The following is a 27,075-nucleotide window of genomic DNA, read 5'->3' on the forward strand; positions in this document are numbered from 1 at the left end:
TAAGTGGAGTGACTGCTAACATTGTTCTATATGTGTCCATGATTACGAAGCTATTGTAATTATCTTGTAGGCTAAATAACAGAATGTTAACTTAACCTATCAACGAGTTACAGAAAAAGAATTTATTCTCAAGGTGAAAATACTGTAATTTTTGGCTGAGAATGTTTACAATCTAATTGCATTTTATTGTTTCTACCAGCAATAAATATTAGCATGGTGTTAGAAACTCCTGCGTTACCTATGCATATGTTTGGATATCCCGTATTTTGATTTGTTTGAAGTTCTTTAAAGCTTGATTTCTTTAAAGTCTTTAAGAAAGAGGCTATACTACCAAAGAGTTTAATTTCCTCACCACCTCCATCCCTTGTCACTGAATGACATGACTGCCAACCTCCAGCTTGCATGAGGAATTTTGAAAAAGTTATGTTAATGCTATTTAATAAATCACCATAACTACAAACTAGTTACAGTAACATATTTAAATTGTACAAATTAAAATTGGCTGTTTACTCTTCAAGATCTCTTCTTCACATGTGCATGCTTAAAAGTTTATGATCTTCTACTTTAATGTCAAGTCCTTAAACTGCACTGGAAGCCACAAATTCTGTGCTTTAACCTTTATTCTGTCAATAGTTTCTGGGCTAAAATAAGATGAAACAGCCACGGCCATTCTTTCCCAGTCTTTGCAGACTAGAAAACACACAGAAGCCTTATACTTACAGAGGTCATGCTAGGAAAAAATGAATACTATTATACAGTAATAAAAGCAGAGCAGAACTCACGACTACTTCAGCTGAGTATGATCTTCTCAAGAAGTTCCTCAGCATCTTTCAAGCTGAAGTTTACTATTAAGTCATTTCAGTTTATCCGAAATTCTTCCTTCCATCCGCTAGTAACATCATAGTGTCAACAAAACCCCTTGGATACTAGCTGCTAAGGCAGGTTACCCATCTTCTTGCTTGACAAAATTTACAGATGATGTTGCACACTTTCTACACTATCTATCTGTAATTGCAGAAGTGCATGATTTCAGACCTAGACAAATTTGCAGGCTTTTTTTTATTGTGAAGATTTGTCACTCACAAAAGTTATTTTTGAATTTACTAAAGAATGTCAAAAACGAAACCTTCAGTTTTATTTAAATCTATAAATAGTATTTTAGAATTCTAGTTCACCTGCTAACCCCGTGGCAGGAATAGCTGTGATTTGGGGCTTCTACATGCTTAGGTTATTATTTTGTTGTGAAGACTGAAGTTCTCAGAAATCATATGCTCTTTGCTTTTTCTTCTGTTTCCTGTCTTCAACATACAGGCCATCATTGGATGTTTTTAAGTGAATTATAATGAATGTGTTAGCTTATGAAGATTTTAGGTCTGCTACACAGTTGGGAGTAAAAAAGGAAATAACAAACTGACCCTAGAATAAAAAAACACAGCTCTGAATTTAAATCTAAACTTTCCTGTATACAGCCCCTGTTCATTGGGGTTCCTTCTTCCAAATGTCTGGAGGCCTTGCCTTTAATTACTACTACTACTATAGTTTTTCTTTGGCTACTAGTCAATTTTAATTTTCTTTAAAAATTGCAGGGGTTACACTGACACTGGAGAAATCTTACTCATCTCCCTCTCAGTTTTTTCATCTTTCACTGAGAGCTCAGGGTGACAATGCAATTCTAGGATACTATACACACCCAGTTTCACTTCAGATTAAGAATCAGCCATAGGGTTTAAAAAAAAGCAGCTGTTTTGCAATGCAAGTGAGGGAATGATATATTCAATCCTCTTTTACTTAGGTAAATTCTTATCCACCTTGGTTTAAAAGAAAACTGTGCTTAGAACCACAGGATTTGGATCTACTGTACCTAATACAATGTTTCCATGCTGAAAAAGAAAGCAACAGCAAAACTGGGTCTTTAGACACAAATTTATCTAATTCTGTCTTCAGAAGGACACCAAATCCAAGAATTGCTCTTATTTTGTTTTTTTTCTTTAAATACACTGGTTCAGACTTGGCATTTGTATATACTGGATACGATGCACTATATACAGATTTCAGTTGTTTTAACTTTGAACATGTAAACCCTTATCTGAATGTCTATTTGCATTTGGTGGTAAAATGAGACACTGCCTTTACCCGTACAACCACCTGCATCTGTATGGACCTCATACACACGTTCGTATACAAAATGTGTAATAGTAAGTCAAATAACACTGTTTCTTTTTCCAAAAACCCCAAAAGAATCATGATTTCAAAGTTTTTGTTCCCACATTAATAGCAATTTGGTCCTCTTCTGCACATGTGCTGTAGCAGCACTATATTGCCAATGTTAATGCTGTACCAATATATAGACATGACCTACTAAGAGCTGCTGAATTACTTCTTCACATTGCATGAGTTTTAAAGTGTGTAAACATCAGCTATAATATTCCACAGATGTAATCTCTGCATTTCATTTATTCCTGAATACCTGCCACTCAATGTTTACCTACCTGTATTTGCTTATATCAGGACTATTCACAGCAGAAATAACAAGGAAGTTCACAGGTAGCACAGTAACAAAGTCTGGTTTCCAATGGACTTCTACACTGCACTGGATTGACTGTTTAACTGAGTTGTGTTAAAGCCACAGCACAGCATGAATTCACTCCTTATTAAACATCAGAGAAACCACACAGGAAAGATGTCCTAAATGCCTTTGCCAAAGGAAAAGCTTCAAACAGTGTTCACGCCTTGTAAGACATCACAGAATATATTCAGGATACAAATCTTGACTGAAGAGAGGTGGGTTTTTCCCCCTGATGTTTAATAAGGCATGAATTCTGACTGAAGCACTTCCTTGGATTAGAATATTCATAATTTATTTCTCCCATATTGACTCTCTGTTCACAGAATACAGTCAGGCAGGGGTTCCAGCCTTTCCAGGTGGCAGTAACAGAATCTACCTCGTCTGAGTAGTTATATTCATGAAACTATAGGAACTTTGTATTTTCAAGACTTCTATCCTCCTGTCATTTTTTTTTTAAATTGGACAGCAGGCTCAAAAAAAGACTGTAGGGCAGAAATGACAGATACTTATATGTACAGACAACATGATCACACTAATTTTATAGGAAAGAAAATTAATTTTCTTAGGAAGCCAGATCAAAAAATAACCACGGTTTCCCACTTACACAAAGTATCTAAGGAGTAATTACGATTCCATTGAAGTCCTTGGCAGAGCTTACCAGCAGGAATTGAGCCAAGACCTCACCCTCAGTCTATGCAGAAAACTACAGCAATTCCAAAACCAGAAAACACCCCCCAAAACCAATCCCATTGATTAACCTAAAAGCTTCAATAAAAAAGGTGAAAACCAACTGATTAAATTCACATTGCACATGCAGTTCAGAGAGAGACATGAACAGTTTTTCTTCAGATGCTTCCCAAATAAGAACAAGCATAGGAAACTTCATCCCATTAGGTAAATAATTTGTCAAAACCACTGTTGCAAGAGCTTCTACAAATGCCGCCTTAACCACAACCCCAGGACTGCTAATACAGTACTACTAATCTAACTTCTTTACTATTAGCGCACACAGGTGCATACTCAAAAGAATAAGTTCATATAAAGTTCTATAAACCTGAGGTGCCAGCGGAGGGTATAACTGCACACTGTCACAGAAAAAAAATACTGATGCCTTTGAGGGAGGGAAATCTGAATTGCTAGGACAAATATGCTAGTCCTGAGGAGGCTTCAGAACAGTACTCATTTGAAGCAGTTATCTCATATGGAAAACCTCAGTCCACAAATGAAAAACTTGTAAATAAAAGAAACAACAGAAAAATATTTATAATGGAAAACATGAGGCAGTTTCCAACTACAGCAAATTTCAAAGGTTCTTAGCATTCTCGGCTTCCAGCTTTACTGGAAAGCAGGAGCTGCTTAATACCACTGAAAATATCTGACAAACTCCTTCTAGTCTAAGTTTAGAGATGTGACCTTTCGTTTCCCCAAAGCTCCAGAGCAGGAATCTATTAGTCTTTATAGTTCAGTGTTGGACATTTTACATATTTAAGAATCTCTTCTTGGGCAGTACCCACACTGTAAAATTTGAGTCAACCAGCCAGGGTGGGGTTCTTTGTTTGTTTATTTGTTTTCAGGTTTTGTTTTTTTTTTTTGAGCTGGGAGCTTGTATTAAAAAGGAAAAACTCCTAGGATTTCTGGTACTTTCACAGTATATTTACTAATCTTGCTCAGTGTGTGGGAAAAGAAGGTGAATGAATCAACAGAAGGAAAATAAATGGTCAAAATACTAGAAGGTGATTAAAAATTGCCTATATTCACTGGGTACAGCAGAAAATAGTAAGTTGTACCACTGTTCCTTAAGTAAGAAAAGGTTTTTGTACCTTGCCCATCTCCTCCAGTATGAATTTTAAAAAATAATATAAAATGCATGTGTTGGAGAAGGTCCTGTTTTTCCAGAAACCAGTTCTCCTCATGTATTATCCAGCCCCAATGCTATCTAAAAAACATCATACAAGACATACAAACAAGAGCCACTGGTACATGTTCTTGCTGTTCTTGTTTCTTCCACCACTTTTCAGAAAACTCGGAGCAGATTTTTCTGTTCTTATACACGAAAGAGAAAAGGAAAAAACCCAGGAATTTGCTCTCAGAAGTTCTGTCTAGCAAGATTTTCTAATAAAACTAATAAAAGCTACTCACCATTTGAATTGCTACTGATTTACGGTAAAACAATTGTCTGTTACGCAAGGACAGTTAGCTCTTACAGGTCAAACCCCCTCCAGCACAAAGCAGAAATGCTGCTGTTCACACATATTTGAAATGTTACCGCAACTCTCTGGACTTTTAAACTGTTTCCATTCTGTAAGTGTACCAGATACTCCTGAATGTAGTTCTACTACTTACATTTTTTTAAACCTTCCTTTAGATCCTCACAAGAATGCTCAAAGACTGCTCATCCCTTGTTGGAGTCAATACAGGTCATCTCAAGCACTGTGCTCTCCACTGCAATGATGATGGGCACCACAAGGGAAAACTCAGTGGAAATTTAACATTAACAAACAGTATCCTAAGAGCCACCTGTACCCAGTTTTCAAGCACAGCAAAGATAAAGGTCTTTTACCCAGAGAAAACCAAGTGAACGGAGGGGTCATGGAAATGACAAATACATGATGAAAGTTAGGTTTTGCTCCTGTGAGGGCTTCCCTAATTTTTAGACAAATTGGTAATGTTCTTACTTCAGAACCTCCCTCTCAGCACATGTGTGCATATATGCTGTGTAAAAGCTATACCGACTCCTTCCCAGTTAGGAGTAGTCCTGTCTCACACACCTACGGCAGCTCTTTGAAAGAGTCACTGAAAAGTAGGAGTAAATAATTACTTCTAACAGCAAAGTCAGCAAGGGGGTTCAGTGGCGACTTGACTTGTTCAAAATGTTCAAAATGATCTGGCAAACAGGTGAGCTGCCAGGTGGCAGTCCGGTGATGCTATGTTATTGAGGGTAGTCAAGACAAGTTCCAACCATTAAGAATAATAAACAGGCTTTGAAGCAGAAGAACTGGAAGATAGCAGGAAATAGAAGATTTAACACAGATGAGTATGAAGTGATGCATGTTTAAAAAACAATCCTAACCAAAAATATAAAATTATGGACACTAAGCTGAACGTTCAGCTGATCTCAGGGTTATGACTGACAGATCAGTTAAAACATCAGCTCAGCACCAAATAAAAGGCAAAAACAACAACAACCAAAAAAGTATGGGATTATGAGGGAAGAAGTAGAAAGTTGTCTGCATGATGACTCAGTCTGGAAAGCAGAAAATGAGGGCAAGGGTATGACCGAGAACCATAACATGAGTGATGTGGAAAATGTGAATAAGCATTGACTAGCTGCTGTCTCTTCCAATACTAGTGGGCAGCATTACACCAAGGTAACAGGAGCTAGATTCAAAGCCAAAAGGAGGTAGATCGTGCAAGATGTAGTGGAGCTTGGAATTCTGTGTTCCAGTATGTTCAAAGGGTAAACTGGGCAAGTCAGTAGAAGAGAAATCTATTCAGGATTACTGAACACACATGAATCAAAGTCCCTGAGCCACCAACAGCTTAGGGCTGGAGAACTATTTGAGCAAAATATTGTAAGTGCTAACCCTGTTTCTATAAACTTCACTATCATTTGCACATGTATGTAATTTTCTAGTTGGGCAACATATTTAGATGCTACTGCAAGGTAAGTTTACAGTGATAAATTTTAATCACAAATACATCTCTCTATTAACATCAAAAAAATTAAAAGGATTGTCACAGTATAATATGATTAAAATTGATACCAATTGTTTAAATGATGGGGTTTGTTTAAAAATGCAGTGAAAGTAGTTTTAAGTGTAACCTGAACTAATGAGGGCAAAAAAACCCCCAGAACTTTAGAAGCATTGTATTTTTTTTCCCCCCCGAGAAGGTTTTAAAGTCAGCAAAATGAAAGGTGGTATACCTTCAAAGAGCTTTAGATTTGATAAAAAGAAATAAAGATTCTCCTTTGAATACCTCAACTCTGCAACAATGACCTGACTTGTCTGACATGAACTCAGGCTGGGTGGAACATCTGGAAAAGCACTCCATCTGAAGGTGTAGGACCCTGCCCTCTACTGCAAGTACAACTGATATGCCAGGGATCATGACGACATTTTTAAAAATGCACAGCTCTGCAAAACGTACTGCGCTAGCTTCCCCACCCCAGCTTAACATACAATCCCTCTAACAATATCAACAGTTGCCTAATATTACATTTCACATACCACCATGATTTGGATGGCATGTACTTGTTTGAAAGATAATTTGAAACACTAACAGTTACTGTGATGAGGTTTAAGAAGAGAGTGAAGGAAGTAAACTGAGAGTCAAGGTTACAAAACGGCTCTATTCATTCCTTCGTGGGGATGAAACAGTATGAACAAAACAACCAAACCCCAAACATTATTTACTTTGGGAAACAGAGTATGTCAAACTTCTCAAGAGTAGGAAGAGTCAATTAAGGACACAACTGGCCTAAAGACACGATCAGCAAATTCCCATGCACAATGATACTGCTGGATACAGGTATGGCTGGCTGCAAGACAGATACCCAGAGAGGAGGGCAAGCAAACCACATTCCCCAAACGTGGCAGTGATTTAGAGATGCGCTTATGAACTAGTGATGATCCACTTACAGGCAATGCTGGAGGTGTGCTTAAAGGTCTTATAGAGATCAAGACATTGCTGCTAAGGCCTCCTACATGAAGAAATGACAACAAAATTGTAATTACCCAATGCTACTGCCTGGTGCTGTTTCTGTGCTCTTTGCTTTCAAGGCACTGCAGAACATAGTAGAGATGTGGGTGATAAGAGGTCCAGCTAGCTTTGCTTAACCTTTTTGGGAGGTGGGGGGAGAGGGAGGAAAGACAACTACAAACATTTTACTTGATGTAACATTCTTCTTTGTTTGCTCTTTGGAGAGTTATAATGCAAACTTAAGTTGATACTTGAGGTATTTTTATTAATGGGAACTTGGAAGTAAAAAAATATTATCAAGTACAACTAGATAGACCAATTTATTTGATGTTCTGCAAATTAGCACACCTCAATATTGAAATCCACAATCCATGGAACAGTTTGCCATAGGGCAGCAACAATAACAGCATCTCCATATTAGCCCTGCAAATTTGGGATAAAAGCCCACAGGAATCCCCTCTGAGCATGGAAGGTAAATTCAGTCGCTATGGGCAAAGTCAGTCCTTGGCTATTTCACTGGGAGTTCAGAAAAGGTTTGTCAGAATTATAGCATGGAAGAGACTATCAGACCAAAGAACTATCTAGGAGGAGTGAAAAGACAACCAACTCGGTTCCCAATTGCTGTTCAGATTCTTTGCTATATTAAAATCAGATTTTAAAAAAAAAATAATCAATCATTAATAGATTTCCCAGCCTTCCCTTTCTTATTAGCTTGCCGCCATCCCTGAACACTGTAACAGGTTGGAGAACTGATGACACAGCAAAAACCCCAGCAGTAAGTTATCAGAAATTTCCTACTGTGGACGAATACAGGTTGTATATTTAAGTACAAATAACTTCAGAAAAAAAAAAAGAATATCAGAGGATAAAAAAAGCACTTGAAGTTTACAACAAAGCAAACATTTGAAGGTTGATATTATTCTAGAATTGTGTAAGTCAGAGGCATAAGGGTTCACTATCCAAGACACACTTACCATGAAATCCTGTGCTGAAAAGCAAAAGCGGTCAAGAAGAATGGAACTCTCTCACTCTTTTATGAGAGCCAAGTTTCCTGAAAAATTGTGTTGCCTCTTTGCAGCACCTGAGCTACACAACCAAAGACACGCTTCTCAAACACAAAGGAAATATAAATAATTTGCATCTCTCTTCTGACTGACCTGACAAGAGTAGCTTTTTGTTAGACATTACTGATTGCAACAGCATTACTGAAGAGTCTGCAGGTCATGGTTATATACATCACAAACTTTTCAAGTACTGCATACCAATATCTAGATTATTCCTTGTAATTAACTCATCACTTCCTATTCTCCAAGTCCTCCAAACCAATGTCATGCAACTGTTACAACTTGATTTAGCATACTCATAAGTTTCTAATATAATTGGTATCCTAAATATTTTCAGAGTATGAAAGACAAAATTGGTTGGGGGGAATGTCTTATTTTCATCCTTCAACCTGACAATACATGAAAAGCAGTATCTGAAACACACAGATTTATTGCTTAGTAAGTGACTTCAAAGTCCATGTGTTGTGGAAAAAAAGATGACATCGAGCTCTTGACATGTCAAACTTATGCTCCTATGGGTTGTGTAACACCTGCTCCAAATTCCTTTCTCTTTGGGACTTAGTTTGGAAAATGACCTAGCTAAAGCCATAGTCAGTACTTGGAAAAGCTATGCTTCAAGGAAGCATGTATTTATTCAGTGTCTAATTACTGTCAACCTGAAGAACATTTATACAAGCTTGGTCAGGATTAAAAATAACTAATTGTAGCTCCTCTAGCCAAATGCTGGGAAAGGTTGGAATTTATGTCCAATACATGGTCTGATTTCTAACTCTGCAAGAAGAAATAAAAATGCAGTACATATAAAAGCAAGGAAGTCTGGAGAATGGCTGACTACAAAGTATTATTTATCAAGTCCAAAACTTAGGGTAGATGTTTCAAGATCCCAAAGACGGAAAAAAAAAAATTAAATTGTCATACTTCACCTTGAAAATTCTACCATCTGTCTACCAGGGAATGACCAGGGAATCTTCAGGACCCAGAGTTTTCATCTTTCCTTTAATGTCAATACACATTAAAGGGGAGATGAAACACAGACAATTCCAACGGAAAGAGAAGAGGGAGAATAAAAGAGCAAAAGCTCGTGGTTAGGAAAAAAAGAACTATACTTAAAACATTTATTGCTTTTAGTTAAAAGAGCAAGGAAGGGACTTCTGGCAAGGCCTGGCAAGACAAGAGGAGTAAGCTACTTGAACAAAGTGACAGAGAAGACAGAGATTCAGAAATGTCCCCAGAGTAGCAACTTTGAGAATCTGTGGGGTGAAAGGATGGAAAAGGGAAGAGGGGAAGGAGGGAAGGGAAAGGTTGCTGGAGACACTGGAGGATTTAGGGAAGCACTTGAGTATTAAAAATATACTCATGAGATATAGTTTATGGTTTGGTGTCTGTTTTTTTTTTTACATTTGCAAATTTATTTACAGTTTCATAAGAAAAAAACCCACAACCAAACCAATCCCCAAACTCTTTGTGTTACTTTGTGTATTTTTTCCCCCTCTTTCATATGAGTACTAAGAGCTACCCAAATGACATATATTTCTCCTCCAACAGTTAATTCAAATATGCATTACACTTTCACAAATCTTTTGGATACTTTCAACATAAAACAGAGTTTAAAATAGTCCCAGTTGTGAGGTTTGAAAAATCAGTTTGAGGAACTGGTATCCTAATCAGTGAAAGTCTCTTCAGCAGGTACCATATCAAGACTGCCCAGACACTGGAGTATTTCCAAAGGACCAAATTAATTTCCAAAAGATGTTTGTCTTCTTCCTTCCTAAGGATCTAGGTCTCACATTGCATGTACAATATTACAAGCTGAGCTTACAAAGGCCTACTGCAGCAGTCTGAAGAGAACTGAAGTCAAATTTATGCCATGTCTTAGGTGTAAGACATGACAGTAAGTCCTTGAACATCATCATGTGAATTTCACAATTGCTTTCCCAAAAGCTTGCTGTGATTTCCTGCAACACAACTGCACCCTTCCAAGTGTTAGCGATTATTGTCATTCCACCACAATTGCAAAGGCACAATAAAGCAAATTTAAGTTAGAGATAGATTTTTCCTGTGCATTCAATTCAAATGTACAACTCCAAATATAGATCCTACTACCCGAAATATACTACTTGAGCTTTTTGCAAGGTTATGATAAAAGGGAAAATTTCAGCTTATTCACCCTAGCAACACACAACAACAAGTATGACCTTCCCTGTGCAGCATCGATTTTATGATTAAATAAATTTATCAAAACTCCCTTTTTCTTTATTAGACTGTCTGACTAATAAGCAAACCAACTACTTCACAGCTCCATTCCAGGTGTGAATGAACACACTGACTGGAAAACTTATGCTTCCTCAAACTAATTACTTCTTATTTCCAAGCAAAGGAGTTTGGGAGACTGCAAATGCCAAACAAGCAAAAATGACACAGTGTTTAAAAAGAAACCCCCCACAGCCAACATATACTGGGAAGCCGTCTCTGAATCATCACTGCCCATCAGGTTTCCAGGTACCCTTTCTGACCTCCTTCAGCAGAATTTGTACCTGCCAAGCCTGAAAATGGGAAACGGATTCTCCTTTTTTTCCTTTAGGATTCAAGAGTTATTCACCTATCTATTTGCTGGTACAATAAAAATCAAAATCTAGGTTGAGAAAATTACCACAAGGCCAACTTTAAAATATTACTATGGAGGCTAGCAACAGTTTCTATGTTATTAATCCAATCAGACAGGTTTATGCCTGTCATCTTTGCCCAGATTTGAACTCCTGTTGCCCAAGAGAATAGAAATTGGTGATGCAGGAAGAAATGCTTAACTGTACAGTATTATTTGCTTGTGGCTCAGCAAGCAGTTAACCACATACGTGAAGCTCTGCCAAGATGTCCTCCTACAACAAAGGAACTTAAAAAAAAATATTAAAAAATCAAGAGAACACAAACACAACCAGTAATTGGCAGATTTTGGATGGAACACTATTCACCTACTATGCGTTCTTAAAATAGAATCCAGTATTTTTACATGGTTTTAGAACTGAACTAAATGAAAAGACCTTTTCTGCTTGTCTTAACATACAATTATAATCAGCTTGCCAATTGCAATATCTATTTATCTCTATGTTTCTGAGATATTCTGGCAGGGGTCAAGGCTCAAAAAATATACTGAATTATTAAAAATACCTTTTTCATGGTGGAAAGAAATGTACTTCTGCATGTACTGAATTTTTTATTTCATTTTCTTTAGAGCATATTGCTGAAATAACAACAGTGGAGATGCCAGTGCACCTAAATGAGTATAGCCTCAAGACAGCCTACACAGCTAAGTGAGGGCAGTAATTAAGGAGGATCACTAAATGGGAAGACATTTTAGGTACGAAATTTGACTATAAAAGAAGACCACATTTCTAAGCCTCGCAACATTTATCTGTTGCAGATTGAGATTGTCAAAGGGCATCTCTTATTTGGTTCTAGTTTCCTAATAATGAAATCTTTCTGACACACATAGACACATTCACACATCCTGACTTATCCCAGAAGGGTACCAAGATGATAAACACATTAAAGTTTGTGAAAAACTTACAAATATTCAGATTAGAAGACAGTAAAACATTTTATCAGTAGAATAGCACTAAGAAAATTGTGTATACTGTATTCCTTGCATATTTTTAAATCAAGCCTGGACAAAATGCATAAAGATTTAACAAAAAAATCCCTGCTGGTACTGTTGCAGTTGAGACATTTGAAGGATGTCCTGTTATCAAAAATAAGAAAAATAAAATGTTTTTGTATTTTAAACACGAGCCACAGTTGCCAATTTGACCATCTCAGAAACATGAGTGGTTAATGCTGCAGAAGACTTTTCCACAAATCTTCTCATAGTTTTATTCTGTTGCTTAAGAAAACACCTTCACGGCACCAGGTATTAAAGGACTGTACACATGCGGTACAAATGTAACCTGTCCAAGATAACTGAGGTAGAATGAAAGAATATATGCACATATAAAAATGAGAAAAATCACCCCAAACTGTCTCCTTTAATAGGTCAGTTGCACAAAACATGCTGTTGCTACAAGGTCTTAGCACAGTGTGCCTATAAATTCTGAACACCCCTACATTCTTGACTTTAAAGGGAGTCAGCTGTAGGACCTTGTTAGATATTAATTAACAAAAAACAGGGAGTTGCCTTGGTGAAAAGTAAACAACATTCCAGTTGCACAGTCTGATGTAATACGGGTGGTTGCATATAGACTCTACCATTAAACTATTAAACAAAATATGCTGAACAGATTGGTAGATGAACAAAAATAGAATGCTAGACTTTCATAGTATTAGTATAATAAGCAAACCCAGGGTAAATCTATCCTTTTTTCTAGCATTTTAAGTGTGCTCAGTTGTACATAGAAAGTACTCAGCAACGCCAGCTGCATTGCCAAGATCATTCATTCACTTCTAGTGACTAGTGTTCTATTTCAGGGTATTTTTTTTTTCATTTTGCTGTAGTACATGAAATTTAAGAAAGGAAAACACAAATTAGTATTTGTGTATTGAAAAAAAGACTACAAGCCTTCAGTGTACAGAGTTAAAAAGTGCAAGAGATTTCCCTGTACTACGTGCCTTGGTGTGACAAGACATAACACCACCTATAATACTGACCCAAATTCTTTGATTTTTGGCCCTGTATGGCCCTACACTGCTCTAAATTGTCATGTACTACCTGGTCTCAAAGGACCATGCATAAGCGATACTCCTCAGAATGCAGCAGACTCATAGCCTCGCTTCCTCATGCTGTCCCTTTACTGTGTCAGCAGTGAGATGGGAACTTAACTTTGTACCAGCTCATCGCGACCTCCAGCCAGAGCAAACTCTAGCTAGCAATGTATCATTAAGACCTCACCCTTCTGTGTTGCTGGAGAAACAAGTTGAGACTACCTAAAAAAAGCCTCGTTTATGGGGGACGCAAGTGCTTATGGTTTCTGTTGTTGATTCAGAGTTGAAACAGAAGAATGGCACCTCAAGGGTGAAGAGTACCTTGCTTCCATACCACCACAATAAATGGCTTACTGTTAACGACGTTGTACAATACTGCTACAGCAAACTGCACAGCTTCAATCCAGACAGACCTTTATGATTTCAAGCACTGGGCCAACGGCAGCCTTGGGGTGCTCAGACCAGACTTTCAGAGGAGCTACTCTTCCACAGAGAGTAGCAGAACTGTTCCTCAGGGAGGCTGTAGGATCTCCACTCTGGGAAGCATTCGAGACATGGCTGGACAAAGGCTCTGCTCGACAAAAACTGAGCTAGTGCTGGTGGTAGTCCTGTGCCAAGCAGGAAGCTGGGCTGGATGATTCAGAGTTCCTTTCTAACAAAGAACTCTACGACACTGATGTGAAATCTGCCACTTATTTGCTGCAAATGAATTTTCTACAAAACCACCACAGCTGTCACAGGTTAAAGAACTTGATGTATTTCACAAACTGGCATGGCCTCCAAATCAGTAAAGAAATTCACAGTACTGAGAAACACGATCCCTGTTACTGCTGAGACACGCACTCCAAACAGAACAGTCATGGAGGGGAAAAAAGTTTTTTCAATTATATTTAATCCAGGTTTGGACTAATACAGTATAATGGAATTTTTTTGCTTTCACTGTTGCATAAAAAACCTGGTATTTTTGCTTTCTATAAATGAAATCAATTAATTCTAAAGACAAATAATGTTTAAGATGTTTATTTTACATTTCTTTTAAGTGTTATTAAAAAAAGTTAATGTTAAAATGTTTTAAAGTAAATAGAACAAAGGCACTGAAACCATAGACAATGCTAAATGACTGTTCTGGATGTGCAGTGATTCCATGTATCAGATGATTAAATGGGCTGTTAGATTTTCATTGAACAAACAGTGCCAAAACTTTCAACAAGACTTCCTTTGTCGTGATGTACGTTCATCATTCAACTTCCCTCACAGTTTTTATGTCAACTGCAGGAAAAACGGCTACCTGACATGCAAAAACCCAGAGGCTCACTTCTTGAAAATGGAACGCATTTTCAGAGATGTGTGCAGAGCTAAATACAAACAGCCAAACCAGAAACAGACAACACTTAAAAATTAAAAATTAAAAAAATAATTTAAAAAGGCAGTAAGAGAAACGTTGGTAGTAGCTAAGTGAACGAAAACAAGAGTACCAACTGAAAACAACAGGATTTGAGATAGCAGGAAGCGAGTGACACAGTCCTCATCGTAACTACAAGAGAAACACAGACAATCTTTGAGCAATGGAACAAATTAAGAGGATTGCTATATAATTATGCATACACGCCACCTAACCATCTTACCATTACAGTGTAGAAGGAAAAAATATTAAACTAACAAAAACCAAAAAACCCCACCAAAAATATATATGGGAAGTCGACCAAAAACATGACCCAAAGGAATTACCTCCGCCAAACGTCCCAGAAAGCCGTCTTTGGGAGGCGGGCTGGGGCCGCGGCAGGCTGCGGCTGCTGGGGTACGCGCAGCCTCCCAGGGGCAGAGGCTGCACAGCTGTTTGGGTTACTATCAAAGGCAACCACGAAGAAAGGAAAAGGAAAGGAAAGCAAGCAGCAGCCACACTGAAGAGCAGAACTGCTTTGCACGCAAGTACTTAACATATGGAATAAACAGTACCGAGGCAACACGAGGGAACAATTAGTCTAAACGGTTTTGTAAATATCTTGGACAACTACCAGAAGAGAAGAATACTGAGGAAAGCACTGACTAATTCAGGGGAGGGAAGGGGCCTAGATGGCTTTTCTGGCCTCCTTCTGTCCTTATGTGCCCTGTATTTATATTTGAATGCTTGCATTACCCAGCATATAGGCTATTTAAGGTCAGGAAAGCATTGCAGTAGCACAGCTGCCTCCAGCAAGTAGTGCTTGACATCACTAAACCACACAGAAGAGCACAGCCCTTTTACTGGCTTCAACAGCAAATATCTGCAAGCAGAATTGTTTCGCTCTATTTGTACAGGTTTTTCCATCGCACTGTGGCGTCTGCAGCTTTGGTACTAACAGGGTTTTGCCCACTGAAATTGTTAAATAGCTGAAGTTTCCTCCTCATGTATTTTCAGCAGCCCCTGACCAGAAACTGGCTCGAAGAATTTAGTTTTAAAATCCAAAAAAAAGACTATACATTCTTGTATTCTAAAGTTTCCATTCTTGCCAAATTTAACTTGTCTTCCTCTGTGGGAAGTTTGACACATACTGCATGCACATATTAAATATCACATGAGATCTGTGATTTAAATTTTATAATATCCTTTGTTGACACACATGTATTTTTTCCAAACCACACATAAAAAAGTCCCATTTTTTTTTCCATTAACACAACGGGTACACGATTTGTAGAAATCATGAAAGACAGGAATGGTTAATAAACCACTGAAATTAAAGGATTTCAAAACACTGCTCCCCATGTTGCGTTTGATAAATGTCTTGAATAAGCATTTCCATATTTTCCTAGATAGATATATCAATGACTGCACAAAAAAACCCCATAATCCCACAAACCCAAAACCCAGAAATTATGCAAGGCAGGTGGGCCTCACAGTGCACACCAGAGTTTTGGCTCTTAATCATCCAGATCAAAGACCTGTTGGAGCACACAGGTTCCTCCCTATCCAAGTCTTAGGAGTTTCCTCCAACAAAAATCAGGGTGGAGAGTGGGATGCCGAACATCCAGGTCTTTTCCTGACACCAGTTTTGAATTTGACCAGGATGAAAACCTCAGAGGTGGATCCCACAGTTTAGCTGTAGCCTGTGGCAACTTGAAGACAGCAGAAGAATTCACTGACTTGCAGTGAAAGAGAGCAGGGAGCAGCAATGCTCATTTGAGGTACAAAAGGGGACTAACAGATACAAGAAAATTTCTTTGTGATTGGGAGAAAAAAGCTCCACAAGAAAAAAGCCCAAACAAAAAAGCTTCTTTAAGCATAAAAGGAGTATGCAACTCCTTGGATGTAAGGTGGCCCCTAGGCCAGCTCAAACTACCTCCTGTGTGTTTCTTCCAGGTTGCAGATTAATCAGGTCCTGCTAGTCTTCAAGAACTGCTTGCTGTAGAGAAATGAAAGATGCAAAATATATGGGACTTGCATAAAGCGCTGCTCTGCACAGCTATGCTTTTGGCTGTTTCTACATTCTTCAAAGATCAGCTTACACGTTTTTCCAAAAGTAAACCTACAAAATACAGCGACTCCTATTTAAAGAATTACTTTTCTTAGTTGCCTACAATCTGCACTTTCATTTAAAGAAAGCTGAAGTTTAGTATAGTTACAGTATGCCTGTGTTGGTTTTACAATTCAAGAAATCCTTGTGATTTGTTAAGGGGATTCTCCAGAGGAAAGCTCCTATGAGAGAAGTTCTCAATATTTCTGAAGGGGAATCTGTTACCTAGGAAAAAAATATTCAACAAAGTCTCAAATTTGGGAATATGTCTTTTATACTTATTCTCCAGGTAGGTCTGATACGCAAGTGCTGAAAGGAAGCGGGTGTTCAGCTACCACTCCCATGAGCCGGGTAGCTTGTGGAGTTCAGTAGTGGGACAGACAGTGACTGCCTTGTATGCCTTAAATTAAATCAGCACTACAGGGAATCACATTCTTGACAATAATTAGGGAAAAGGAAACACCCAGAAACCCAGCAGTCATGTTGCAAAAAATCAGCCATGATTTATTTTGGGGAAATGGAATCTTCCTACAATGGATAATTAAGGAGGTATTAAAGCTCCTTTCAAGGAGACATCAAGTTTAAAATGCCACTGATTATTGGCAGGAAAAAGGGAAGCAAAACCCGAAGAAAATAGAGAGGTGGTTATCTAGTACTATTGTGGGGTTGGTACCCTTATGGGAGAAAAGGAGAATGAGCCACTCTGGTAATCTTGAAAGACACACTTCAATCCTTTCTTTTGGTAGCACAGACAATGGGGCCAAGATCCCTCCGCTTACAGTTTCACTCCTGCCCATTAGATTCCCTGTAGGGCTGTTCCTCTGCCATCCTCCTCAACCCACGCTCCCCATGCCACCACGTTCCCTGCCAAAATGCCAGCAACAGGAACGCAGGTCCCAGTGAGTACTGGCAGCCTTCCCCAGCTGCGGTGGGGGAGAAGACAACAGAGGCAATTAAAACTGAGGTCTTTCACATACAACTTCATTCTGCGTTTCACCTGTTTTAGAGGTTTTATCTGAAAATCCTTAACTCTTCACTTCCAAGCAGTCAGAGATTTCTACCTACTGAACGTGACCATCTGGAAGCAAGCATTAAACAGTAGCTGACTTTTTACCTGTTTTAAGTAATAAAATAGGAAAAGTCTGAAGACAGAACACTATAATGTGCAGATCGCAATTAGAGTGAAGTTCTATGAAAACAACTGACTTAGTCACCATGTTCAGAAAGCAAGCCACATATCCCAAATACGCAAAAAATCAGCTTCAGTAAAGTGTACTCTGCTGAAAGATGGTATCACGTTCTGTAGTGGTGGGCTTGGATTTACATCAAGAACTGGGAAAAATACCCACGCAGCAACAAAAAAGTGGGTTCGAAGTGTACTCTAGGAAATTTGAGTTTTCATAAGTCTTGAGTAAATGTGCCTTTCTATACTCACTGCATTTGCTGCCAAGACTAAATCTAATTAACTCATTGTAACTACTGTTTGTCAGTCTTGGTAATTAATAACCAGTTAAAATGGATACAGTTGAACAGCTAAAGCTCAGCTTCGAGCTTGAAGGAAAACCCTCCATGACCTGCTCATGCGATTACATTTAAGGATAAGTTGGCAAAAGTCTCAGACTTGTCAGATAATTTTTAAATTTCATGCAGTCAGTAACTTTGAAGCACTCTTCCACAAGAGCTATTCTGTTCCAAAAAGACAGTCTGTGGAATTAAGCATGTTTAACAACAGAGAAACGACTGTTTCAATTGTGATTTCCCAGCAACTCTCTATTTTATTGTTGTTTTTTGAAGTAGTACTGAACAACAGCACATTATCTATCAAACCACAAATAACTTAGCTCTAGACAAACTCCAAGTTCGGTTGCCCTTCGTATAAATTTTACAAGTCACGTAGGACCTGAATTTTTCATTGTATTTTCAAGAAACACCTACTTAGGAATTTTTTAGGTTAACATTTAACCCCAGTTACCAGACCTTCTGGCTTGCTCTATCACGGCCATATCAAAAGCCACAAAATAAGAAAAGATGAGACTTGTTCTGAATTTCTCTGGTCAGCCTAACTGATTTTAAGGAAAACATTTCAAGGAGTTCAAGCTGACCCTACAGTTGGCGCACACAGTTCTTTAGGACAAAAGGTCCTACATAAAACTCCTAAAAGATTCCTATTAATTCCTAGGTATGAAAAAAATCCTGCCACCTGTGACAGACAGACAATTCAGCACCAACATGGATTGACTCTGTTCAGCAAGCTCCCTTTCTCCTACAAAAACATTTCAGGAAAGGAAGATGAAATCTGCTGTGTTTCTTATGTCTTGGGGAAGTATCTGAGAAAGGCACTTCAGTATTGCACCATGGATGTCAGAACAGCAATAAAAATACCCTCCAATCCCCAAAAGTGTAACAACATAGGCAATAGAAAAGCCAAAAACATATGATGCATCAAAAGTAAGAGTTTTTGTAAAACTAAAATGGATTTCAGTAAGTAGCAAAGTAAACACAATCTAAGAAAATAATGGAAAAGAAATCCCTATTGCAAATAGAAGGGAAGATTTCAAAAGTATTAAGTACTGGCCTAGCTAGTAACTAAGATGACAGTAATTTTCAGTGTCATTGCCAGAATTAGCTTTGACCAATTAAAAGTGTTTCTGACACTTCACTGTACAAAGATACAAGTCTAAACATATGGGCAACAGTAAAAAAACCAAGAACACCTTTATGAATAATACTGCCTGATGTCCTAAAGAAAAATTACTTTGTTCCCTTTTCCCTTCATTATCACTCTTTGTAGGAGGGTAAACACACCTAGAAGCAGCAATAACACAGTAAAAGTGCTGAGGAGGATATTTTAGAGGAGTACAGTTTTACAACGGTACTTAGAAATGCCTGTGTTGAAACAGGGATTATTGCAATGAAACATGGTATACTCATAGCATATGACAACACGAGACAGAACTGGATGTTTAATTAGGGTAGCCTGAAATAAACTATATGTAAACAAGTGAAAAAATGGAACACTAACGGAAAGATTTGTACCTAAGGGAAACAGATGTGTTTAAAACAGCTGAAATTTCTGTAGACCACTTCACTCTAGTCAAAAGTATGTAGAGGAAGGGAGTGGGAAAGGGCTGTCTTGAATCACGCTTCTGTTTTCTTTTGTAATTTCTTGTTAATTCTACTTTCTATACATATTTTTCTACTCTACAAGAAAATCCTTTAAGGGGTAAAGTACTTGGTGTACCCTGTAAAAATACTCCCTCCACCATCAGGTTACAGAACCTTAGGCACCCAAGGCTGACACTCTGAGAAAAACCTGACAAAAACCTCTGAGAAGACACAAACCCTTCTCCATCTTCAGCAAAGTTTTGCTCTGAGACTCCAGGCAACGCTGAACTCTGGATTGCTGCAAAGCATACGCCAGACCAAAACCTGCCCCTTATCTTCTATACAGAGAAACTAGTACCTCGTTACCCAGTAACACAATCAGTCCCACTGAACTGCCTTAAGTATTACAGACTCAATGATTGGGTCTAATTGCTTAGTCTCTTAACTGAAAGAAAGGTATCTTAAAAATCTCACTAACTGAACCATTTAAGGACAGCATTGACACACATCCAGCATCAAAGCACCATTTAGATGATGGACACACAATCTTACTTCTGCGACTGTTTTCACCAAGTGTTCTGTATCACCTTCAGAAAAGAAAGGAACAGGCAGTAAAGCTGAACACCCAGGATAGAAGTGCAAGTCGATCTGTTTCCCCGTCAGTCCCAGTCTACCCTGCTATCTTCTGAAGCTGTCAACAGCCCATCAAAAGGTGGCCGCAGCAACACAGATGATTTTTAGGGGACAGGACGAGTTGCAAAGCAGAGCTAGACTGGAAATCAGGTGCTGGCTGCAGTTTCAGAAGATTTGGATTACAGGGACATGGCACATACCGTATGCAGGATATATCACTGACTCGGGCATTGTGTAGAGGCATGACTAAACTGGGATTAAGGGAAGAGAAAGCCCTGCAAAGCAACAGCTATTCCTGCTTCCCATGTCTGCAAAGATGCTCTGGGATTTGAAGAAGTCACGGACTGTCTTGGCTGCCTACTAACAATCCTACTGAAATCATCAACTCAGATGAATACATACATTTCCACATGCATATAGAAGACCTTCTTACTTCTGTCTTCTACAAAGACAGATACATAAAAAAGCCTAAACATGACCACTCATTTAGACTGTGTATTCATAATCATTCTGAAACAGCAGGCTTCAACCGGCGATACACGCTCAGCAGTACAGCATGCCAACTTTAAAGGTGAATCCCTTCACAGCACCCCTGCACCTCAAACATAGCGAGAGGTGGTACCTGGCAGTGAATGGGTAACATTCTACGGTCTTCCTTCTCCAACTCCCAGCAGAAAGGACAGGTAAAAGATAGCAAACACCTTAAAGCAAACACACATGTTTAATTTTTTTTTCTTTTCTTTTTTTCTTTCCCATCAGTGAAAAACATACAGAAACATTCAAAGTCTAAGAGTTCAGGTCAGGTTCTGCCCATATGAGAAGGTTAAACTCAGTCACCGAACTCTGAATACCACCCTCAGTCACGAAGAACCCCCTGGCACAGCTCCCAGACCTATAAAACCCCAACCATTTCAATCCCCAAAGCATGGAGCCTGACCAGTTAAGCAAAACAAGTTCTACTGACAGCTGGTTTTCTTAGCATATTCATGTCTGCGTATTTATCAGAGAAAAGCCCTCCAGGACAACAGTGTTTATGACAGGATTATTTGTGTGAATCCAGGGAACACAGCATTCACTGACCAACAGTGTTTCTACCCTTTTATCTTTTTTCCTTAAAATGTGAACCAAGACAAACTAATTTTTATTTTCTTTTTATGGACAACTCGTGAAGGAAAAATAACACACACATTTTTTTCTTTTTTTTTAATAAAAAACCCAGACTTCTGATCCATATTCGTATGTAGTATGTTGACACACATTTTAAGCATTAATATAGAAATTAGCTGTTCAATCCTGCACTGACTTTTTGGATTTAGAGTCTACTGACTTTTAATTAACGAAAATCAAATACATGATGAGTATTTTTATTACAAATATCCTTTCCATACATGTATCTAGTATACTTTCACTAGAAAGACAATTTTGGCCAAGCAAGATGCTTTCTATCGACAGGTTTAGAGACATGCTGTGTAACACGTGGAAATGTGTCAGAGGCATAAATGGCAAATATCCCAGCAGCTCCTTGTCATGCAGAGGAGTGCAAAAGCAGCCTCAGAATACGTCTGTGCCTAACAGCAGGAGAGGTCAAGTGGATGAGCAAGTGAAGGGCCTCAGGTACTGACACTGCCCAGCTCTCTGAACCTCTCCCCAAGCACAGCAGCCATCAGCTGGGATGAAGAGCATCCTGCAGCCAGTCCCACACCCCGAGGCGGGAGGAGGCACAGGACGAGCTGGAGATACACGCTCACGGATGCTGACACCACCATCCTCTCAAGCTGGGTGGTCAGTCTGTGGGGTTTCCCAGCTTACCACTTCCCTCCAGAAGTGTGCAGAAAATTGTTTTTATGATACTACAGTTATGATGGTAGCTTTTAAACAAAATACATAACAAATACGCCATGTTTTATTTTAACTTAATCTAATTTTTGAAATCATTAAAAGCAGCTGCTATTGGCATCTATCTGCTTATTGATGTAGTGCAATCTAGAATAAGAAGAATTCTTAAAATTATAAAATGAAAGCTTTTTGTGATCAATTTCAAATTAAGGAAAAATTGACTAGCAATTGCTGTTTGATTGTTTGAACAATTAGTAATTAAAGGAATGTTTTTAAATTAGTATGTTTTAATGAAAGAATTAAACCAGGTATAGTTATAAATCATTATTGCTGAGATTTTAATAAACTAACAGAAATGCTCCCCATCCCTAAGTGTGGGGCTGTTTTTTTACTGTAAGAACTGGAATTGACACTCTTGCAGCCAGACACCATGCCATACAAGTCAATGGAACACCCATATCGACTCGAATGAGCCACAATACTTCCCTACTGCATTTTTAACCCCCTGCTTTAATATATGAGCTTTTTCAAGCCAACCGACATCCACCTCTTATGGTTTGGAACTAAGACGTTAGTACATGTCCCTCCTTTTGCAAATCTGTCTTCCAGAGTCTATGACAAGGAGCAGCCTAAGTCTTACTAGTATTATGTTTACTATCCATCTAAAAATAGAGCAAATTTACTTTACAATAACCCTTCAGAGCAAAACCACTATATTCGTATCACTAGGGCTAAAATTTGCTGACAAGATCTGTGGGTATGTATCGTTTTTAGAAAATGCAATGTGGGAAAGCATGTTTATATGGTAGAGCTGAAAAGCAATGAAACCCCTTGAGAAAGCAGGAGATAACTCACGTTACACATACAGGCCCTTTGCTCTTATATCTCTACAAAGCTGAAACATTTCTATCTGAAAATGTTTTTTCATACGTCAGGAAAATGCTATTCCTGTTTGCTCGTTCTTCCTAAGGTGAAGAGAGTTTAGTATTAGCAAAATAATTGTGGGAATTTGCTATTTTTCCTGTTTTGTTGAGTACTTGGGAATGTTATGTTGGGAACTGTCAACTACTACTTACTCCACCTCAAAATCTGCTGCATAAAAAAAGAATACACTGGTAATTTGCTTACATGGCTTTTGTAGATGCAATTACTGTTAGCAGCAGGAAAGAACTTTTATAAGCAGAACACAATTCAAATGTAACATGCCACGGCCTCAAGTCATTAAACTAATCCTCAGGCCTTCTTGAGGCTTTTTGTACTTTTGGCAAAAACTATAAAAAAAGTACGCATTGTTGCTTCAGTTCCCAAACACTGGAAAGTTAAATATCTAGACTGTCAGCCCCTGCTAAACAGAGCAGAGACTTCGGGGAAAGAACAACAGACAACTGTATCTTTGTTATTGAAGTGCAATTGAACAAACATTGAAAACATACCCATACACTTTTTCATGGCACATAAGAAGTAGCCAGTAGAATAAAGGAAGGTGCAACAGCTCACAAAGAACGCTGGTATTATGGGTTACCCATATCTAGATGCTGTGACAAGTGCCTTACAAATGCATGAGAACAGATTGAATTAGGCGAGTGAAGTATCTCAACTTTGATACATAGATAACATGACAAGGTGTGGCATGGAACTCTAGGGTTTACTGGTATGCTTTTAACATGACTACATAAGCTACAAATGACCAAACCATAAATAAGTCAGACACGTCAGAAATGTACTAACACCACTCAAATATCTTTCTGCTATATTGCTCTACATCACACGTCTAAAATCAGATATTCTTCAGGGCACTAACAGAAAATGCCACACTTTTAGGAAGACAAAGAGTTGCTTTGTATTGCTATTCTGCTTGGTATCAAAAGGTCAACACCTTTCTTAAGATACTACTGAAAGTGGGAAAATAAGCAATGTATTCATTAGCACATGGGTCATTTAGACAAACATACCTGGGTGGCCTGAAACTACATTTCAGAATCAGCATGTGACTAGACCTGAAAATACAGTGGAAACTAGTGACAGCCCATTTGCTTTTAACAGCAGCTGAGCAGAAGATCCCTTTGGAACTAGGTTAATTACATATTTGACTACAATTATTCCCTCAACTAATACTGACAGAAAGTAGTGAATTGATAAAAATATGAAAACATAAAATCTGCTAAACATATTGTGTGTGTTTGCATGTGCAATCTACATTTTCTTAAATAATCTAGGAAGTCTTACGCCTTTATCTAAATCAAATCTTGAGGTTTGTTTTTTAAATTGTTTCTAAAAGTGTATCCAGACCAATGCCCTGTTAAGCAAAATGTCAAGATACCATGTTCTTTCAGTCACACAAACTTATCACTGAGTTATTACAAAACTAGTCAGTGTTTTGTAATAGTAACACAGTAGTCAGTGTTTACTATCTTTTCTTCTCTACCTAGAAGTGTCATCACCAGTTCAGAGGAAAGTCATTGCAGTTAAACAGAAAAACAAAACATCACTGAAACAACGCTAGACCAGTTTGACTGTTGTCTATCTGAACAGTCTAACGTAGTTGTGTTTTTGAAGCAGACATGACAAGACTGAGATGCTGAAGCAAAGGAGAAGTGTTAAGACACTCTTAATTCCAGAACTGGAAGAAGAGAAATTTAATGAAAGCAGACTGATTTCGAATCCTCACCCTTCCATTTTAGGAGCAGAAATTAATTTCTCAGCAAATCTGTTTGCCAACTGGTAAACAGACCAGTAAGGTTCAACACACTTTTCAGATAGTCTTCTGAAAAAAAGTAACTTAGTAGAACTGCAAATTCCTCAAACATGGTTGAAGTGCTTTAGCTTCAACAACACTTTATTCAAATGTATTATGTTTACACAGAGAACTTACCTTCCCAAAATAAAAAGAAATTAAAGATTCCCCCCGAAAAAATGCTATCAGTATGTTGTACCATAGAAGGCACTCAAAATATACTGCTACAGAAAAACACAGCACACTTCTCATAGATTATGATGCTACAAGAATATCACATATAGCCAATGATTTTTCTTCATCCATATGTGGTCCAGCCTTAGATACAAAATAGCCAAAAGAGGATCTGTCATTTCTCCACCACACACATACTTGCAGTAATCACTATAACTTTAAGCGATTTAAAAAAACCCAGTACATTATCACCTAGCCAACATTTCTTACATATATCAGGAAAACACAGAAAAGTTCAGAGATAAAGTAGAATAAACACTACAGAATAAAAAAGTCTCACTCACTGTTCAATACGCGGGGAGAGGTACAGCTTAGGAAAAACCTGAGTAGCTTCTGCATCCTCAAAACTAACAGAGAGAAGTGCAACATCTTCTCCAGGATCTTCATTCACATCCTGTACATAAAAAATAATAAAATATAAAATGGCAAATAACAAACTGAATACTTATAAGCTCACAGATAACAACTAATGTATCAAATACCAATTTATTTCGGAGACACTTAAGTGAGGAATTTAAAGTGTAACCGTTGAAAAATAGGTTGCAAATCTTTCTTACTGTACCAGTACTTAAAAAGACATTATGCCATGCTTAATTTCTTTTAAAATACCAATTAATTATTTTTAATTATTTTAATTTTAATTTAAAATTAAAATTTAATAATTTTATATTATTATTTTTAATATTTTAAATATTAAAATATCAATTACAGTGTTAACAAGAGTACAGTAGTGTAGCTCTTCTTCAAATAGCTAAACTACATATTTCAGTAAAGATGCAGATTTCACTTTTAAGAATTCTTGGTTTCACACTAACATCAGATGCAAATGCCAAAGACATTTTTTAAATGTTATAATATCACTGAGTTATGACCACAGATTTTACATTTGTTATTTTTCAAAGTAGTATATGATCCAAAAATTCTGCTGTACTCAACTCCTACTTCTCTTGTGGAAGAAAAACGTTTTTGTTATCAGAAATTTGTATCTAGAAGTCACTGTCCCCAGGTTTCCAACAAATTAAACCCATGCATTACTTTCAGCAAAGACTGCACACTCTATACTATCAGGGGAAAAAAATAAAAATCCATGCTAAATACCATGACAGTCAATGCATTCACAGTTGAGGCTTTCTTTGTATCAGAACAATCAGTTACAGTTTTGGGATCAGCTAGAACAAATTGTTTCTGGTTAGGACTGGACATCTCTCCAATTCATAAATCACATACAGTATGAACAAGTGTTTTTCTGCTACACACATCATTTAAGCTCTTGACCTCTAGTTAGAAAGTAATGAGTTAGCAGTGCAGCCACCTTCTTCGCCAGCAAGTAATATGGTGCCACTTGCTGCTCACAAAGAAATCCTTTGACATGTTTGTGCATATGTACATAGCAACTTGCCAAGATGCATTTGTTTTCATCCGTTTTGGAAAAATTATGAGAGGAAACAGATAACCCAGCAGATACGTGCTCAGAGCAAGATCAACATGGTGCAGCGTGCCCTGGTCTGCTCTGTCCCACAAGCAGCTGTGAGGAAGGAACATGCAAACCACTTACAACACTGCAGACCCTGTCGTATCTGGGGAGGTTAAAAAAAAAAAGAAAAAAAAAAAAAAGTGACTGCTCAGTGGTTTCAGGAATACAGTCTTGTGCCATTTAAAGCTTTGGCAGGACTGAAACTGTTAACGTCCAGAGAGACTAGCTGCATACCAGCTATTACGTGCAGAACACAACACGCCAAGAAACGTAGTGATAAGCTGCCCTGAAGAATGGGTCTTAAAAAAGCCTAATTGTCTTAGATGAAAAATGAGACAGAGATGACAGTGTTTTCTTGAATTCTGCCTCGGTGTGCAGCTCACTTCTGACAGCTGAAAGAGAAGTGTACTCTGAAATGCCTATAAAACCAGTGCGAGCACATTACGGCTGGGAATCAGAACATGGTTTTAACCTGAGGTTGCAGGACAGCACTCCGTATGAGTGGTGAGGACAAAAGCTAGCTGCTGTCCCGCTGGGGTATGATC

The 27,075-nt window shown here is 38.1% G+C and overlaps 1 protein-coding gene across 3 annotated transcripts in view; it reads right to left on the minus strand.

Annotated features, from left to right (window-relative positions):
• The window catches only part of BABAM2 (BRISC and BRCA1 A complex member 2), a 170,254-nt gene that overhangs the window by 54,360 nt on the left and 88,819 nt on the right, over positions 1-27,075 (minus strand). For all 3 annotated transcript variants that reach the window (XM_056357722.1, XM_056357721.1, XM_056357720.1), the window contains one exon: positions 25,341-25,450. In XM_056357722.1, the coding sequence (XP_056213697.1) occupies positions 25,341-25,450 (110 nt within the window). The remainder of the gene's footprint in view (positions 1-25,340; positions 25,451-27,075) is intronic.

Source organism: Falco biarmicus, chromosome 12, assembly GCF_023638135.1.
Source record: "Falco biarmicus isolate bFalBia1 chromosome 12, bFalBia1.pri, whole genome shotgun sequence".
NCBI classification, from domain to species: Eukaryota; Metazoa; Chordata; class Aves; order Falconiformes; family Falconidae; genus Falco; species Falco biarmicus.